Source organism: Anabrus simplex, chromosome 3 (genome assembly GCF_040414725.1).
Source record: "Anabrus simplex isolate iqAnaSimp1 chromosome 3, ASM4041472v1, whole genome shotgun sequence".
In the NCBI taxonomy this organism is placed as follows: domain Eukaryota; kingdom Metazoa; phylum Arthropoda; class Insecta; order Orthoptera; family Tettigoniidae; genus Anabrus; species Anabrus simplex.
This window is the reverse complement of record NC_090267.1, coordinates 355,127,997-355,146,927: the sequence shown is the minus strand read 5'-3', so window position 1 is coordinate 355,146,927 and position 18,931 is coordinate 355,127,997. Positions and strand designations below refer to the sequence as shown.

At 38.4% G+C, this 18,931-nt stretch overlaps 1 protein-coding gene across 7 annotated transcripts in view; it reads right to left on the bottom strand.

Moving 5' to 3' along the window:
• Positions 1 to 18,931, bottom strand: part of LOC136866367 (cysteinyl leukotriene receptor 2) — a 244,753-nt gene that overhangs the window by 10,775 nt on the left and 215,047 nt on the right. For 2 of the 7 annotated variants that reach the window (XM_067143245.2, XM_067143249.2), the window contains one exon: positions 12,031 to 13,676. The exons of the other annotated variants lie outside the window; for them this stretch is intronic. Coding sequence is in view for 1 of the 2 variants with exons in the window: in XM_067143249.2 (XP_066999350.2) it covers position 13,676 (1 nt within the window). In the remaining variant the exon portion in view is untranslated. Of the gene's footprint in view, positions 1 to 12,030; positions 13,677 to 18,931 lie in introns of those variants that run through there. 7 annotated transcript variants of the gene reach the window in all.

The window sequence follows — 18,931 nt, the reverse complement described above, 5'->3', positions numbered from 1 at the left end:
TATTTCAATGGGAGATAATACCAACACTCCTTTTACTAGGCTAAATTATTTCTTTGTGTTATGTTATTTATTAAGTAAATGTATTTAACCTGCCCTGTAGTATTTTTGTGAGACCTGGTGAAAATTTTATTATAGGCTACAGCAATGAGTCAAAATCTAAAAGAAACTATCATTACGAATAATCCACAGGGCAGGTTAATCACATTTACATATAAAATAACATAATACAAACAAAAGAATTTAGTCCGGTGAAAGTAAAGTTCTGCCTCTGTGGTGTAGTGGTTAGTGTGATTAGCTGCCACACCCGGAGGCCCAGGTTCGATTCCCGGCTCTGCCACAAAATTTGAAAAGTGGTACGAGGGCTGGAACGGGGTCCACTCAGCCTCGGGAGGTCAACTGAGTAGAGGTGGGTTCGATTCCCACTCAGCCATCCTGGAAGTGGTTTTTCTTAGTTTCCCACTTCTTCTCCAGGCAAATGCCGGGATGGTACCTAACTTAAGGCCACAGCCGCTTCCTTCTCTCTTCCTTGTCTATCCCTTCCAATCTTCCCATCCCCCCGCAAGGCCCCTGTTTAGTATAGCAGGTGAGGCCACCTGGGCGAGGTACTGGTCATCCTACCCAGTTGTATTCCCGACCCAATGTCTCACCCTCCAGGACACTGCCCTTGAGGTGGTAGATGTGGGATCCCTCGCTGAGTCCGAGGGAAAAGCCAACCCTGGAGGCTAAATAGATTAAGAAAGAAAGAAAAGAAAGAAAGTAAAGTTGGTAATCTCACGCGTTAAAATTACAATCACTATTAAATATATTTTTTTACAAATGACTTTACGTTGCACCGACACAGAACTTATGGGAAGGAAGCGCTGTAGCCTTAATTAAGGTACAGCCCCAGCATTTGCCTGGTATGAAAATGGGAAACCACAGAAAACCACCTTCAGGGCTCCCGACCATGGGATTCGAAACCACTATCTCCCGAGTTCAAGCTCACAGCTGTGCGCCCGTAACCCCACGGCCAGCTCACCCGGTACAATTACATAGAAATACGGCATGATTATGGAATTTAAAATCATTTAGTACTTGAATACACACTAACAAACTAACAGACACTAAAGAGACTGCCAGAATGATGATGTACACAGCAAGCGGGTGAATTATAACTCAGTGGCCACGACCTTGGCAAAAAAATATGTACCCCTACTACCCTTCCTCACAGCACATGCAAAGTCTCCACTACTTGCCGTAGCGCTATACAAATCGGTTAGCCATGACAAACGGCGTTTTGTGCGTATTTCCACCAATAAGTATGTTAATTAAAGAAAATGAAGGAAAGATTTAGCATATAAGACAACAAGGCTTGTACAAATAGCTTTTATTAAAATAATTCCTAGTTCCAATTGGCTAAAGTGGAATAAAAATATAATGTTTGCTCCACAAATGGCAGGGGGTGGGACTGTCCCTCCTCACCCCACCCCTTAATCGCCACTGCTGTTTGTAGACACACCAAAGATGCAGAAAGGAAATCTAATAACTTATTAATTTATACACATGTAGACATTCCACTCAATAAAAGAGCTGGTTGTATAAAACAAAAACTAATACTCTTTGGCAAAATACATTTGTAGAAGGCATATGTCTGTTTGGAGCTTCTGTTGCATTCTGACTTGGTTGTCGAGTTTAAAGTAATGTCTGTTTATTCATCGCTGCTGAACACACTAGCCATTCACAATGAAGTATTTATTAATTTTCCACCTAGTCGATACAATGATTGCCTAAGGCAATTTTTATTGGTCAAAAGTGGTACATGTTTCGTATATTATCAACATCTTCAGCCACATAACAATGTTTAGATGAAAAATATAAAATAGACAAAGTAATGCTTTAGAGGAAGTGTCCTTGAAATTAACATAAGATTGACAAGATTAAAACAAACAAATAACTCAAGAGAAAATATATAAATTATTTCTACAATAGAAAGCAGTCGTCAAGGAAACACTTGTACAATATTCCATAGAGAAATTGTCCTAATAAATATTCTTTTCTTAATAATCCATGAAAAAAGATCAATTTATAAATTAAAAATTATACAATTTATAAGTAATTATCGAAATGAAGAAATCCTGATATCACAGTGCGGCTCTTATTATTAATGTAGATGAAAATATAACTAATTCCTAGTTGTCAAATCTTATTAAGCCTGCTTTCCTTTGGAACAGTAACTCCTGTCATTCTTTCACAGTTTTGCGCCGGGTGTAATATTGATGATGCGTTCTTCCTTGTTCTTGCACCTGAGGAGGAGGAGGAGCGGGGGATATAGGTGTGTCAAGAACTTCCTTGCTGTCACCTATAGCTTCAACTGAGGAGGAATAAGTTGTAGGGCTATCTGTAGGTGGAGAAATTCCAATTCTTTTTTCTTGATCCTTCTCAAGCATTTTCAAATATACTAGAATTTGATAATATAATGGATTCTTATATTCTACAGCCTCATTAAGGTTATATTATCAAATTCTAGTATATTTGAAAATGCTTGAGAAGGATCAAGAAAAAAGAATTGGAATTTCTCCACCTACAGATAGCCCTACAACTTATTCCTCCTCAGTTGAAGCTATAGGTGACAGCAAGGAAGTTCTTGACACACCTATATCCCCCGCTCCTCCTCCTCCTCAGGTGCAAGAACAAGGAAGAACGCATCATCAATATTACACCCGGCGCAAAACTGTGAAAGAATGACAGGAGTTACTGTTCCAAAGGAAAGCAGGCTTAATAAGATTTGACAACTAGGAATTAGTTATATTTTCATCTACATTAATAATAAGAGCCGCACTGTGATATCAGGATTTCTTCATTTCGATAATTACTTATAAATTGTATAATTTTTAATTTATAAATTGATCTTTTTTCATGGATTATTAAGAAAAGAATATTTATTAGGACAATTTCTCTATGGAATATTGTACAAGTGTTTCCTTGACGACTGCTTTCTATTGTAGAAATAATTTATATATTTTCTCTTGAGTTATTTGTTTGTTTTAATCTTGTCAATCTTATGTTAATTTCAAGGACACTTCCTCTAAAGCATTACTTTGTCTATTTTATATTTTTCATCTAAACATTGTTATGTGGCTGAAGATGTTGATAATATACGAAACATGTACCACTTTTGACCAATAAAAATTGCCTTAGGCAATCATTGTATCGACTAGGTGGAAAATTAATAAATACTTCATTGTGAATCTATTGAAGTGCGATACGGACCATGAAGCTGATTTTATGTAACACTAGCCATTGTCGATATGCAGACAGCAAATATAGTGCGGCTATACCATACACCAGCCTAGAAGTATGTGGTGGAAAACTAGGTTTACTAATGCAAGGGGTGCAATAGACCGGTGGCGCTGAGTAACATGCTGCGAGCAGCACTTCCGTTCTGATCTCTTCGTAATCTGACATAACCTGCCCGCTGGCAGTAGTTCTCCTGTGAAAATCAGTTGGTAGACATCTCATTCATCATTTGTGCATGCGGGACATTTATATGTAGAAAGTATGGCATTCGGGAGCCACCTGGTATAAATAAATAAATACACTGTATTATTTCTGCCTTTACAGTATTCCTTCAGACGTATTTCATTCATTTCACTGTGCCTATTTTGAAACAAAAAGAACCTAATATATACATTTTTTACAATCTATATAGGTGCCTAAAACTTAGTTTTTGGGACATAAGGATTCGATGTCTCGTCATAATTAAACCTGAGTGATATCCGGTACCTCCAGTTATATATAAGATTTTAATGGTCAACTGGATGACAAGAGAATTTTTTTTTTTTTTTTTTTTTTTTTTTGCTATTTGCTTTACGTCGCACCGACACAGATAGGTCTTATGGTAACAATGGGACAGGAACAGCCTAGGAATGGGAAGGAAACGGCCATGGCCTCAATTAAGGTATAGCCCCAGCATTTGCCTGGTATGAAAATGGGAAACGATGGAAAACCATCTTCAGGGCTGCCAACAGTGGAATTCGAACCCACTATCTTCCAGATGCGAACTCACAGCAGCGCGCCACTAACCACACGGCCAACTTGCCCGGTTAGAGAATATTTTCAACGAATTACTTCGTGCATGCCATATCACCACATACCAGTATGCAGACAGCAAACTAGGTTTTCTAATGCAAGGGGTGCAATAGACCGGTGGTGTTGAGGAACATGCTGTGAGCAGCACTTCCGTTCTGATCTCTTCATAATCTGACATAACCTGCCCGCTGGCAGGCCGAAAACTGCTGTAATCACCTCCTTCGGACTCTAAATTTCTGAATTTCCCATTAGGCTTACAAAATGCAGTGCAGTACTTTTCAGAGATATTTCATTCAGTTGTAGACCCTGTTGGAACACAGATTTATTCCCGTCATGTCACGGTGTAATGTACGAGCCCATTGTTTCTTAGGTCATTCCTCAGGTATCCTTTCAACAACTTGCAGCATTCAACATATCTCTGAAATTGTATCTGCTTCTGTTCACACCACATGTCCAAGCCATCTTATCCTACTTTTGCACATTCCTCTCAAATCAATGCAACATCAGATTGTTTCCTTATGACTACATTTGAAAAAAAAACAGTATAAGGACTCCAGCTGACCAATTCATCTTTACTTTCATGATGCTTAGTCAAAGTTCTACCTCTTCCATTGTCAGACAACATTCGGTTCAATATGGTATGACAGAATATAAATTAAAAAGAATAAGTAAGAAATGATTAATAAAAGAAATACTGTACATCCCATCTCCATTATAAACTGCTTTGTCTTTCAGTGTTTCATCTGAAAACCTTTCTGAAAGAACTATGTTCTACTAAAATTATCTGTCTGTAGCTAGCATGTTGCCTTGTCTAGTTCTTTATCTCTTACCTAGAAATGATTAAAAACAGGTGTCCCTTTGTTTCTCTTATCCTCCATGGCCATTTCCAATATTGTTGTTGCCAATGATGCTTTCACAGCCCGTACTTATAGACATGATGCTGTATAGGCTTTTGGGCTTATGCCGTGTCAAGAAAATAAGATGAAATTTGTTACGTTTCACAGGGAACTGTGCCCTGCGTCCTCAGAAGAAATCTCGACTGTCCACGAGAAAGGCTTCCTAAACAATGACTCTTTAAAATTTAGACGTTATAATAGAAGTGGAAATGGTATGTTCATTCGCCAACAGATGGCTCCCAGGATGTGGCACAATGCTAACATTTGAAGCGGAAGCTGACCGAACCATCAGACTAAGCGGTTCACATAATGTGTGTACGTAACATATGAACTTGACAGGTGTATGATATAGACACAAGCCTGGAATGAAACATCTGGCGCCGAGGAACATATGAATTTGGAAAACACCGAGACGAAATAACAATAGTGAAAGGACAGGGAAGGGAACTACTTACGTAAATCCTTAATGGCTGGCAACCAGGTATTACTTAATTGATAGCCGGTGTCCCTGTTGAAATTGTTAGGATTTCTACATATTTCCACAGCTTCCCGTATAATCCTGGACCTGTAGTATCTAGTGCGGGTAAGAGTTCGAGCATCTTGGAACATGACATCATGACCCGACGATAGAGCGTGCTCAGCTATTGCCAATTTGTCTGGTTGGTTGAGACGAATATTACAGGAAGATAGGATACTTAAAAGGGTCCACCTTTTCAATACAAATAAATGTTATAGTTTATTTACTTTACACTTGGAACTAGTTTCGACGCTGTTTGGTGTCATCTTCAGCCAAAATGTGGGAAATAGGCTAGCATGTAGACATTTATATTACACAAGGTGTTACATCAGTGTGATTAAATGAGAGAACATGAAGACGCGAAGTACAATGTCAGTTTCAAAGTGGTCATGAAGGGTGAGTCAAAAAATTGTATAAACATGAGATAACATAATCACTTAAACAATAAACATATAAACTGTAACAAAACCATGTGGAAGTACAAGATGATTGGCATTGGAGATTCAAATTATTTCAGACACTCTTCCATTGAATGTTGCCTGCCGCGAGTGTAGTACAAAACATAGGTTATATTTCAATAAACACTATCTTCTCAAAAATGCACATAACATTTTAAAAAATATTTGGGTTGAGATGAAATTTGGCAGTTAGGGATTGAAATCACTTATTCAATAAGCGTCAATTCAAAAAACAGCTGTGAAGGGTGAGACAAGAATTGCACAAGTGTGAGTTTGGACTCGATAAATGCAAAAAAAACACATGAAACACACTCGAAAATGTAGGTTCATGATGGATTTGGCACAAAAGGTCTGCGTTCAATCATTCATTGAATGGCACCGGTGCGAGTGTAGTTCAAATGTGAGTTAGGATTTAACAGCCTCTTAGAATTGTACGTGACATCTGAACTATAACATTTATTTGTATTGAAAAGGTGGACCCTTTTAAGTATCCTATCTTCCATTCTCAGTTCAATACGGACAAAAATGAAATTCTTAGATTTAAACTAATATTACATTTGTGTTCTTTGATATGGGTACCAATGGACCGGCATGTTTGGCCGATGTATACCTTACCGCAAGTACAGGGAATTTTGTATACCTCAAGATGTAAAAGTGGGGACAATTTGTCCTTGGTTTTACTCGGACTGTGGGCAATTGTAGTGGAGGTGCCAAACACAGTTTTTATATTGTGTTTGCGGAGGACCTTGGCAATTCGATCTGTGGTGTTGTGAATGTAAGACAAGTAGGCAGTTCCCTTCACTGCTTCCTTCTGTGAGCTTTGCTTGGTCATTTCTCTGGGATGCAGGGTTCTATGAATCTGCAAATCACTGTAACCGTTACCCTTGAACGCGACTTTGAGCATGTCCATCTCCACCTGGATATGTGATGGCTCACAAATTCGTCTCGCCTTCTTGACGAGTCCGTTATTGGACATTATAAATTTTCCAGCTAACTCAGTGTTGCCAGTGTTTCGCCCTCGTGTGCTAGGCTGGGCTCATCAGTTGGTACCTAGCACACCTACCAAGACGCTGGCTAGTGCATATCATGGAGGCCACTGCATAGGCTAATTGTAGCCACCGGCAGTGCCAATGCACTATGAGAGTCTTTGTCTCATTATCAAAAATTGATGCCTGCTTGGCCATCAGATGATATAGATGTTGATTCCCGGGAATCAACATCTATATCATTCTTGACGAGTGTCGTGAGAATGCCTTGTTTTTGTGCTGGATGGTGGTGAAAATCTGCATGAAGATAGCGATTTGTGTGGGTGGGCTTACGATAGATGGTATGTCCTAAGGAACCGTCCGGTTTCTTTCTTACTAGAACATCCAAGAAAGGAAGGCATCCGTCCGACTCCATCTCCGTAGTGAATTTTATTGAAGTATGTTGCTGATTTAGGTGGTTTAGAAATAGATGAAGTTTCTCAGGACCTTCTGTCCAGACCAAGGTTTGACGGGTGCTGAAGCATTAGCCTCCTCCTCAAAATGCTCCATAAAGAAATTAGCCACTACAGGCGAAAGTGGACTTCCCATAGCCACTTCGTCCGTCTGTTCATAAAAATTCCCACCCCACAAGAAATAGCTGGAAGTCATGCAGTGGTAAAATAACTTAGTAATGTGTTCAATGAGAGACATGACTGAGTGAATCGGCACTTTAGTGAACAAGGACTCCACATTGAAACTCACCAAAAGTGCACTGGGTTGAAGGATTATGGTTGACAGCTTGTTGACAAAATACCGAGAGTCCCTGATGTATGATTCAATATGTCCTATGTGTGGCTGAAGCAATTTGCTTAGGTATTTAGCCAGAGCATACGTAGGAGAACCTATCGCACTAACAATAGGTCTGAGAGGAACATCATTTTTATGGATCTTAGGCAGTCCATATAATCTAGGTGCCACTGCATCCCCTGGGGCCAGAAGTTTCTAGCCTCCTCTTTTGGAACTGAAGATTGCCTTAAGAGCTTCACAGTGTCATTTGACACACGAGTGCTGGGGTCACATGAGCTCAGTCTGTAGACTGGCTCTGACAATATAGCCGAGATCTTATTCTTATACTCGTCAGTGTCCATAACCACTGTCGCATTACCCTTATCACATGCTATCGTTGGGTCATTATGTCACGTTCCAAGATGCTTGAGCTCTTACCCACACTAGACACTACAGGTCCAGGATTATACGGGAAGCTGTGGAAATACGTAGAAATCCTAACAATTTCAACAGGGACACCTGCTTCCAGTTAAGTAATACCTGGTTGCCAGCCATTAAGAATTTATGTAGGTAGTTCCCTTCCCTGTCCTTTCACTATTGTTATTTCGTCTCGGTGTTTTCCAAATTCATACATTCCTCAGCATCAGATGTTTCATTCCAGGCTTGTGTCTATATTATACACCTGTCAAGTTCATATGTTACATACACACATTATGTGAACCGCTTAGTCTGATGGTTCGGTCAGCTTCCGCTTCAAATGCTAGCATTGTGACACGTCCTGGGAGCCATCTGTTGGCGAATGAACGTACCATTTCCACTTCTATTATAACATCTAAATTTTAAAGAGTCATTGTTTAGGAAGCCTTTCTCGTGGACAGTCGAGATTTCTTCTGAGGATGCAGGGCACAGTTCCCTGCTAAACATAAAGAATTTCACCTTATTTTCTTGACACGGCATAAGCCCAAAAGCCTATACAGCATCATGTCCAATGCTGTTCTCCATTCATTTCACATGACCACACCACCAAAGCAGATTTATAAGAACAGCTTCATTCAGTGAATTAATTCCTAACATAGCCCTTAATATCTGTATGCAAGTACTTTGCTGCTATTGTTATACCTATCTGCTTCTAGTGATTGTTAACTTCAGCATTAATGAAGTTTACTAACAGACAAAAAAATCAACTAAACCCCATGGCGCAACAGCTGTGAAGTGCCATGGCCTACCAGGCAACAGCTGCTCAGCCCGAAGGCCTACAGATTACGAGATGCTGTGGGTCAGCACGATGGATCCTCGTGGCAGATATTCTTGGCTTTTTGGACTGGGGCCGCTACCTCACCGTCAGATAGCTCCTCAATTGTAATCATGTAGGCTGAGTGGACCTCGAACCAGCCCTCAGATGCAGGTAAAAATCCCTGACCTAGCTGGGAATCAAACCTGGGGTCTCTGGGTAAGAGACAGGCATGTTCCCACTACACTTTGGGGCCAGCACTTACTAACATACAATTACTTTTTTTTTTTTTTTTTTTTTTTTTTACAGGATTCCATCAAAATATAGTCAATATATTAGACTCAGGACGTCAAATGGTCTATCCCAGGCTTTTGTGGGGTAGATCATTGGAGGCTACTGATGGAATCAGGGGCTATTGGACTAGAGAAAAGAAAATAGAACTCACAAAATTAGAGCAGGTTAAGAATTATCTGTTAAGGTAATGATTGAGAGGGAGATTTTACAAGGCAGTATTATTGGTCCTTTATGTTTTGTTATATACACTATAAAAATTATATGACTAAAGAACTGGAATCATAGATAAGTGTTTTTATGGATTATGTTACACTGTATAGAGCAGAGGTACTCATGCTGGGCATTTCGTCCCGCTGGCGCACAGCACTGTAAGCGGGCAGGTAGACAGGCAGGCAGGTAGGCAGGCAATGAGCGTATGCTAATCAACCATAGTGATGTTGTGGTTACGTCAGAGACCATGAAGTTTGGGAAAAGGTCTCCTGTCACTTGATTACTATAGCGATACCTAAGTTTGAAATGGAGGCAGAAAATAATGAAAGAGGGCACAAATCCACGTCATTTTGAATTTACAGTATAAGAAATGTTATTTATGTTCATTGCAGTTTATGTATTTTGACCGGATACAAACTCAAATATTTTTGTAATGTATGTAATGAATTACAATAATTTTTAGAGGCACTTTAGAAACATGTCTAGTATAATACAGAGTTAAGGTGGATAAGCTGTGTCTTGTGGTTGCTGATAAACCCACCAACAATCCAATCATGGTTATGGGGAATAACATCAGTTGGGTTATTTATTTGAAGGCATATGTATGTAAGTTCAGTCTTCAGCCCTAAGGCCGGTTGGATCCTCAACAGCTCTGCCATCAGCTGTCATAGATGGCCTAGGCATCACTGAAGAGGCGTACCAGGGAAATGAGGAGTGAGGTAGTTTCCCGTTGCTTTCCTCACCGAGCCAGAAGTTGCTATTACAATCAGTCTGCCAAGCCCACTGAAATACATGCACCAACCGACCCTATGAGCAACATTTTCACACCATTCATAGCAGGGACTGGCTGCATAAGGAATGGCATTACTAGCATCGATCATACCTCAGTCACTTTCACATTGTCAAAGTCAAGGATAAGACAGAGACAGATCAATGAAAGTAACAAAATTGCTCTAGCCCATACCAGAAGACATAGTGCACTGTAAACACTAGGTCCTGCCAGCAAAGGCATTTGAAGGCATACTGTACATCTATTTGGTTGATACATTTACTGTACATTGTTGTTGTATTTTATTCTTGGATAGTAAATATCTATGTCCTCACTCATGATGCATCTCCCTCCCCATTTAGAGACTAGCTATTATCATCAGATGCCTGATAATTTTTAAATACTATTTTCAGAAATTCAATGAACAGGGAAAGTCACACAACACTAAAACACTGTGCAAAATCAAGCAGTAAACTTGTTGAATTACATGAATATATAACTTTTTCCTGAATGAATAATAGGAATTTTACTTTAAAAAAAAATGGAAATACTGTCATTCCTATCCAAGGAATTGTACATTGTACCATGTATGCTTAAACCCTGTACCTTTGTAAATTGTAACACAAAAATTAAAATGTATTAGTTTTCTTCAAATGTATAAATATAAGAAAATACTATTCAACTTTTTATATCAAATCTAATATGAATCAAACTGGAATATCTTGAAAAGGTTGGCTTTCTTGCGATTATGGTAGGTTTTTCTTTTTTAAATACTGTACCCCAATCAGTATTTCACTGAGTAGTGGAGGAGAGCTTCGTAATCACAATCGAACGTCAATATTCCCCTCCCTGTAAAGTGTGCTCGCTCTCTCCCCTCACTGTGACATATGCTTGCTACGTGAGCTGCCCGCATTTACGTCAGGCCAGCCCAGCTGAGCTGGGATACCCTCAGCAGGCGCTCAGATGAGCACCTCTGGTATAGAGTAATGAATAGGTTACAAGATTACAAGTGATTGCAAAATTACCTTGACAAAGTTGCAAGATGAATAGCAGATAACAGTATGATGGTAAACTGGGTGAAAATTCAAGCTGTAAGTTTCACCAAATCCTCTCAGTTTCAATTACTGTGTTGATGGAGTGAAAGTACCTCATGGGGATCAATAAGTACACTGTTAATAAAAAACAGCTGTTAATAAAAAAAGATCTTCGCTGGGGTATTCATATTAACAAGGATATAATTAGAGCCATGAATTTTTTGCAATAATGATTAAAGTGACAAAAAATATTTTGAACCAATTTTGAAATATCTGAACAAATCATATGATTCTGGTTAAGAAATTAGTGATTTTGTTTTTGCAACATACAGAAAATTAAACTGTTTGATGATGATGCTTATTGTTTAAAGGGGCCTAACATCGAGGTCATTTCCCCTAGAAAATTAAAGCAACAAGACCAGTTTAAAGCAAAATTTACTTATTTTCCAATAAGTGCAAAAATGCAGTGAAATTCACGGATAATAACGATCCTGAAATTGTATTCCAATATCACGTGTGTGAAGGGAAATAGAAGACAGAATAAGATTCCTCATTTTGACAGAAGTATCTCTTCATATTAATATTCTATAAAATCCCTTAATGGTATGGCCATAAAGGGTGATAGCTATGGCCATGAAGGGTGAAAAGGGTAATTTGTTATATAATCTTGATTTGGGGTATATATTATAGTTCTAATCAAGATTACATAAGGAATAATGAATGATTATCAATATTGCTTCTCTTTCACATAAATAATTCACAAATTTCATGAATTAAACTTTTTATTAATAACTTAGGATTAAAGTAATGAGTTCATCATGCCTCTAGAAGGTTACAGTTATCTTTATATCAAATCATAGGACATAGGAAGAAGAAAAGTAACACATAATAAGACAAAGGCAATGGCAGATCAGCATAGGAATAGGTAGGGACCTGAAAAATTAGCATCTATTTGTTTCAAAATTAGCATCTATTTTTTCCAGAATTAGCATCTATTTTACCAAAATTAGCATCTATTTACAAAGTTAAAATAATTTTATGGTATTATTAATTTTAATGATTCCAAGTTTATGAAGTGCAATTATTGTCCTTGGTTCACACACAGTACAAATTCATTGTTCAAACGAAAGCATTGTCAGTACTTCAGCATTGCTTTTTTTCAAATTGCACCATCTGTCTGTAACCACCGTGTTGTAATGAGACAACATGCGATCACTATCTACATTGTTCATTGGAGTCCACAACAACTCAAGACAGTATTTAGCAAATATGCTTAACTCTGTCTGAACTGCAGTTAATGCAAGCATGACATCAAATTTTTTACTTTCTTTCATCTGGGTTTGAATTGCATGTTTCAGAGAACAGTAACCAGACCAGATATCATTTCATGAGAGATCTGTTACTCCAAACAATTTCTCAAGCTCATCTAATTTATCAGTGTTATTCAAAATTATATTTTTTGGATACAAAGCTTGAGAAATTGACACAAAATGCTTATGGTTGGGGTCTTTAGCTTTCAATGTGGCTAGCTTGCACTGTGAAGAATGAGCAGCTTTGACAAATGTGTCTCTACATGCAGCCTGCTGTAGCGGAGTGAGCTTAATTAAAGCATCATTAGTTGCTGCAGAAAAATTCCCCTTGCAAATGAAGGTAAAACTGGCATCAAGGTTATGCAGTTCGGCAAAAAGGAGATGAGCGGTAGGCTACAGAGACCCTTCAAGTTCAGTAAGGTGGTCAACCAATCCAGCTGCATGATCTGTGACAAAAACCATGTGGGTGTGAAGCTTATTCACTTCTTGGTCACTCAGATCAGTCAGTTACTTAATACCACAGTTGTTGATGACTTTCATGTCAGACATCTTGAAAAATGTAACAACATCACTAAAGTAAGCACTCAAATAGAAGAAAGCCTGAAACCAGCTATTCCATCGGGTCATGACAGGTGCAGGAAAAAGCTTTGCTTCCTTTGAAGTTAAAAATTGTAAATACCGGTAATTATATTTTCGATTTCTTGTGTTCAAAACTGCAGACTACCATCGCAACCACATGATTTAAATCTGTTATCACTGCGACCCAACTATTGCCAACCAAGCTGATCTTATGTGCCCTGTACTGTACATGCATTAAATTATCCCCTATGACCACACTTAATGTTTCATAACACTGGGTCAAGTACGGGACACTGTCACTAACAAACACTTTAACTGCATCATATGGTACACTATAATTGCAGAGAGCTTCTAAAACAGCACGAGAGCAGTTTGTAGCATTTCCTGCATCAAGATAGTTGACAGAAACAACGTGCAGCTCTCTTTTCGATCCGGCTAGGACTTGGAATATGATGATAAAAACACAACGGCCCATTCTATCTGTAGTTTCATCAGAGTATGTTGATGTTCTTCCCCACTAGAGCCTCTGCTGTTCCTTTCTGGTAGTCAGATGAAACTTCTAGAAAGGAAGAAAGACCTCAATTTATAACAAAATAATTTAAAAATACTGGATCAATTGGGTATGGGTAAGATAATTTTTTTCAAAATGGCGCCCGATAATGACGACGTAGAGTTTTATTCTCCGAGTAAATTAACCGTAAAATGTGACGAAAAGTGCAGAAAATGTCGAAGATTAGTGAAAAATGGAATGTTGTGCGATTCATGTGATCGATGGTGGCATTATAAGTGCGGAAATTGCCCTAGAGACGTAAAAACTAATGAAAATATGGACTGGATTTGTGAGCAGTGTGTTCGGAATGTTGTTGTTGGGGACGGCGTTGACGAAGCACCGAAAACAGTCGATGAGGAATATAAAAGTGCATTAGAAATTATAAACATTCTAAAAAAGGACAATGAGACTCTTAAAGTTGAAAATCAAGAATTAAAAGAAAGACTGCGATCGCTAGAATTTGGGACTGACCATTCTTCGAGTGATATAGGCTACCGGTACAAGTACTTAACAAACTCGAGCACGTGGTGTCAAGTAGTTCGTGGATGGCCGGCTAAGAAGAAATCTACAACTGAATTTCCGGAAATAAACATCAGAAATAGGTTTTCTGCCCTAAATAATTTAATTCTGGAAGAAAGTGATCGCGCGCGTGAAACCAAATCATCGCGATCCGCTGCCGTTGCCGTGCCGAGTTTAAAATTTAGGCCTAGAATTCAGATTCAAGACCCAGTTAGGCCTAAATCAGCGAAGGTAGCTGTGTTTGGTGATAGCCAAGGAAGGGGAATTGCGGGAGTGATTAACGACGAGAATATAACAGCAACCGGAGAAATATATCCAGGAGTTTCTATCAGCAGTGTTGTGGAAAACGTAGAAGCAGCAACTAGGAACTTCGGGAGCGGCGATGCAGTGCTTATCATCGGTGGGACGAACGACGTAGCTCACGACGACGCCAAGAATGTAAGATCACAACTTAAACATACACTAGGGAAGCTGACCCACACTAACGTTTTTGTAGTGAACGTGCCCCACAGGCATGATTTGAGTAGACTGTCGTGTGTGAACATTGAAGTGGACAAGGTCAATACAGATATTGTTAAAATTTGTAAACATTTTCGGAATACTCAGGTTATTGAATGCAGCAGTTTTGAGAGACCGTACTGTTATACGAAACATGGCCTCCATCTAAACAATTCAGGTAAACGAAAGATAGCAAATATTGTTCTAGATTTTATTGATCTTAAGATATGTACTGTAAAACAGGCAACTCCCTTGAGTTATAATACTGACCAGGAAAACTAGTAGAAAGAGCCAGCTGTAGGCTATTTCAAGCTGGCTCAGTCAACTAGAAAAAGAAACTCAGGATAGTAAGAAATTTCAAGTTACCCAATTGCAACAGTCAAGTTTTAGGGAGGAAGGGGGTCTGAGATTGCTCTTGTAAACTGTAAAAGTGTAGTAAATAAACAATTAAAATTCGGTACATTGATGGAATCTTATGAGACTGATGTGGTGATAGGAGTGGAATCGTGGTTGAAAGAAGGGGTGGGTAATAGAGAAGTATTTCCAGAAGGGTACACAGTCTATTGTAGAGACCGAGGAGATAAAAAGGGAGGGGGGGTGTTTATTCTGGTGAAGGAAACTTACTGTTCACATGAATGGTTTACCGATGAAAGGGATGAAATATTAGGGATAAAATTAGTTTGTGATAATATGAAGGAGGTGGGAATTATAGGAACATACAGGCCTGGAAGAGAGGAAAGAGACATGGAAATCTTTGAGAAAATAATAGATTATACTCGTAAAAACAATAATAATGATATGGTAATAATTGGGGAGATCTAAATTTGCCTGAAGTTGAATGGAATGGAGCTGCAAGTGAAGCCCATGAACAGAAACTGGCAAATAAGTTAATTTGGGAGGGAGGATTTACACAAGTAGTACAAGAACTGACTCGTCTCAATAACTTACTAGATGTATTCTTGGTTAAACCATGGGAAATTGTTGATAAAACTGAGGTAATTGAAGGAATAGGAGACCATAAGGCTGTAATCATGGATGTAGGACTCGTACCAAAAAGGCTTAATGAGAGGGTCACACAAGACAATAAATTGTACAGAAAACTAAAGTTGATGAATTTGGGACTTACCTTAAATCACAATTCAGTTGTTGGATAAGTGAAGGGAGTAACGTGGATACACTTTGGGCTAAATTTAAAGGAATCATTTGGGAAGGAGAGAAGAGATTTGTACCTGTTAAGTAGGGTAAAATGACCTCAGACCCTGTTTATTATACAAGGGAAATAAGAAAATTAAAAAGAAAATGTAGAATAGTAAACAGGAAAATCAAAGAGGGTAGGGAGAGTAGAGAAACTAGAAAACAGCTAATGAGGGAACTGAATAGAGCAAAAAAGGAAGCAAAAGAGGGTAATGACCACAAAGGGAAATGGAAAAAGCTGTATTCATATATCAGGAATCAAAAAGGGAAAGGAATCCAAATTCCTACAATGGTGGGAGAAGGGGGTGAACACTATTTAACAGATACTGAGAAAGCAAACCTATTTAGTAGGAAATTTAGAGATTCAGTAGAGTTGGAAACCGAAACAGAAGCTAGAGAGGGAGAGAGACAGAGGGAAACAAGAAGCTTCTCATTCACAAACGAAGATATTTTCAGAGAAATCCAGCTGCTTCAGCAAGGAAAAGCAGCAGGAAGTGATCAAATTACTGGGGAGGTATTAAAGACAATGGGGTGGTACATAGTGCCTTATTTAAAATATCTCTTTGACTATGTCATAAATAATAGTGTAATACCAAAGGAATGGAAGGAATCTATAATAATACCAATTTATAAAGGAAAGGGTGATAAAAGGAAACCAGAGAACTACAGACTAATCAGCCTGACCAGTATAGTTTGTAAAATACTGGAGAGTTTAATATCGAAGTACATCAGAGGGATATGTGGTGATAAAAATTGGTTCATGAGGAGCCAGTATGGATTTAGAAAGAAATTTTCTTGTGAGGCACAACTGGTGGGATTTCAGCAGGACATATCAGATCAGTTGGATTCAGGAGGTCAGTTAGATTGCATAGCCATAGATCTTTCCAAAGCCTTTGACAGAGTGGAACATGGAATATTATTAAAGAAATTGGAGGGAATATGATTGGACGTAAGGGTTACACGTTGGATAAAAACATTTCTAAATTCAAGGGTTCTGAAAGTCAAAGTAGGATAGGCCTATAATGTATCTCAGGAAGAGAAAGTTTGGAAGGGAATTGCACAGGGTAGTATAATCGGTCCGTTACTTTTCGTAATATACGCAAATGATTTAGAGAACAATATAACATCAAAAATAAGATTGTATGCAGATGACATAATTGTTTATAGGGAAATAAACAACATTGAGGATTGTTCAGAATTACAAAGGGACCTTGAAAGTATCCAACAATGGGTTGAAGAAAATAAAATGAAGGTTAATGGAGGCAAATCAACTGTTACAACTTTTACAAACAGGAGCTTTAAAACTGAATTTGAATATACTTTGGATGAGGTAGTTATCCCAAAAGATGGCAAGTGCAAATACTTAGGTGTGAGATTTGAAAGTAATTTGCACTGGAAGGGTCATATTGATGACATTGTTGGGAAAGCATACAGATCGTTACATGTCATAATGAGGCTACTTAAAGGATGCAACGAATTAAAAGAAAAAAGTTACTCGAGTATGGTTCGTCCATTATTGGAATATGCAAACAGTGTTTGGGATCCTCACCAAGAATACCTAATAAAAGAAATAGATAGTGTGCAGAGGAAAGCAGCAAGATTTGTAACAGGGGATTTCAGGAGAAAGAGTAGTGTATCAGAAATGTTAAAGGAACTTGGGTGGGAAACTTTAAGTAAGAGAAAGGAGAAAACTAGACTTATAGGATTATATAGAGCCTATACAGGAGAAGAAGCATGGGGAGATATCCGTGAGAGGCTTCAGTTGGAAAATAATTATATCGGCAGGACTGACCACAAATATAAAATTAGAAGGAATTTTAGCAGAAGCGATTGGGGTAAATTTTCATTCATTGGGAAGGGTGTGAAGGAGTGGAACAGTTTACCAGGGGTAGTGTTTGATCCTTTTCCAAAATCTGTACAGATATTCAAGAAGAGAATAAACAGCAACAGAGAAAATAAATGAAGTGTTATAGGGCATTCGACCAGTGCAGGTTATTGTAAATTAAAAAATGTGTGTGAATAAATTAATTCCATCCCCTGGTCTAAGGAGTTTGGACAGCCAAAGTAGGGGACTGACTGTAGGGGTGAAGTACAGTGGGGACTTCGAGGGCCCTGGGACCGCTACGGTAGCTGTGAAGGCCCTTCAGGAACTCTGAAAAGTGATGGCAAAAGGGGCTCTGGTTAAGATGCAGCAGGTCATTATGCTACTTAGGATCCAGAACGGGTAAAAAAAAAAAAAAAAAAAAAAAAATAAGTAAAATAAATGCAATGTAAATATTAATCTTATACCAGTTGTATAGTATCATTTGAAGTAATTCCACATACTGTATATCAGTTGACTATATTTGTAAGTAGTACAGGAGATATTATAAGTAGAATTTTGTAAACAATATAAATTTATTAAGGATGAGCTGTGTGTTTAATAGAAAACATTGTTAGCGTAAAATGTATAATATTGTATTATAGGAAAATTTTCTTTTGTTAATTTAATATCTAGTGCTTGACAATAATGTATTTTAGTGTACCATTTGCCACCGAGGTAGACACCTCATTTGCAAATAAAGAGATTTGGATTTGATTTCGATATGGAAATCGCACTCAAATTCGGTATCTTTCAATTTTGCGCGTAGTTTTGATGTCGTAATACCTAAACCGTACCTGATCAATGAAATAGAAACTTACCCGGAAAATACACTTCACATAGAGTTCTCACACATGGCAGCTCTTCATTTGAAAACTCAGTAATCCAAGCTCTTAGCTCTTTGCATTCCAGCTTTTCCAGAGGTATATTTGCTTTGGCAAATATTTCAACTATGCGTTTCGAGAAGTTATCTCTGGAAATTTGTCATCATTTACAACTACAGTAGAGTCTCGCTCAACCGACCTTCGCTTATCCGACATTCCGTGTTATCCGACACTGGTAGACTTCATTTAGAACTTTTGATGGAGACTAAATTCTGGAACACCCGGAGTGGAGGGTGCGATCGTGGGAACACCAGTCGCCTGACTGCTGGCGGCAGGACCGATTTTTTCTCAAGAACAGGTGGAGCGAT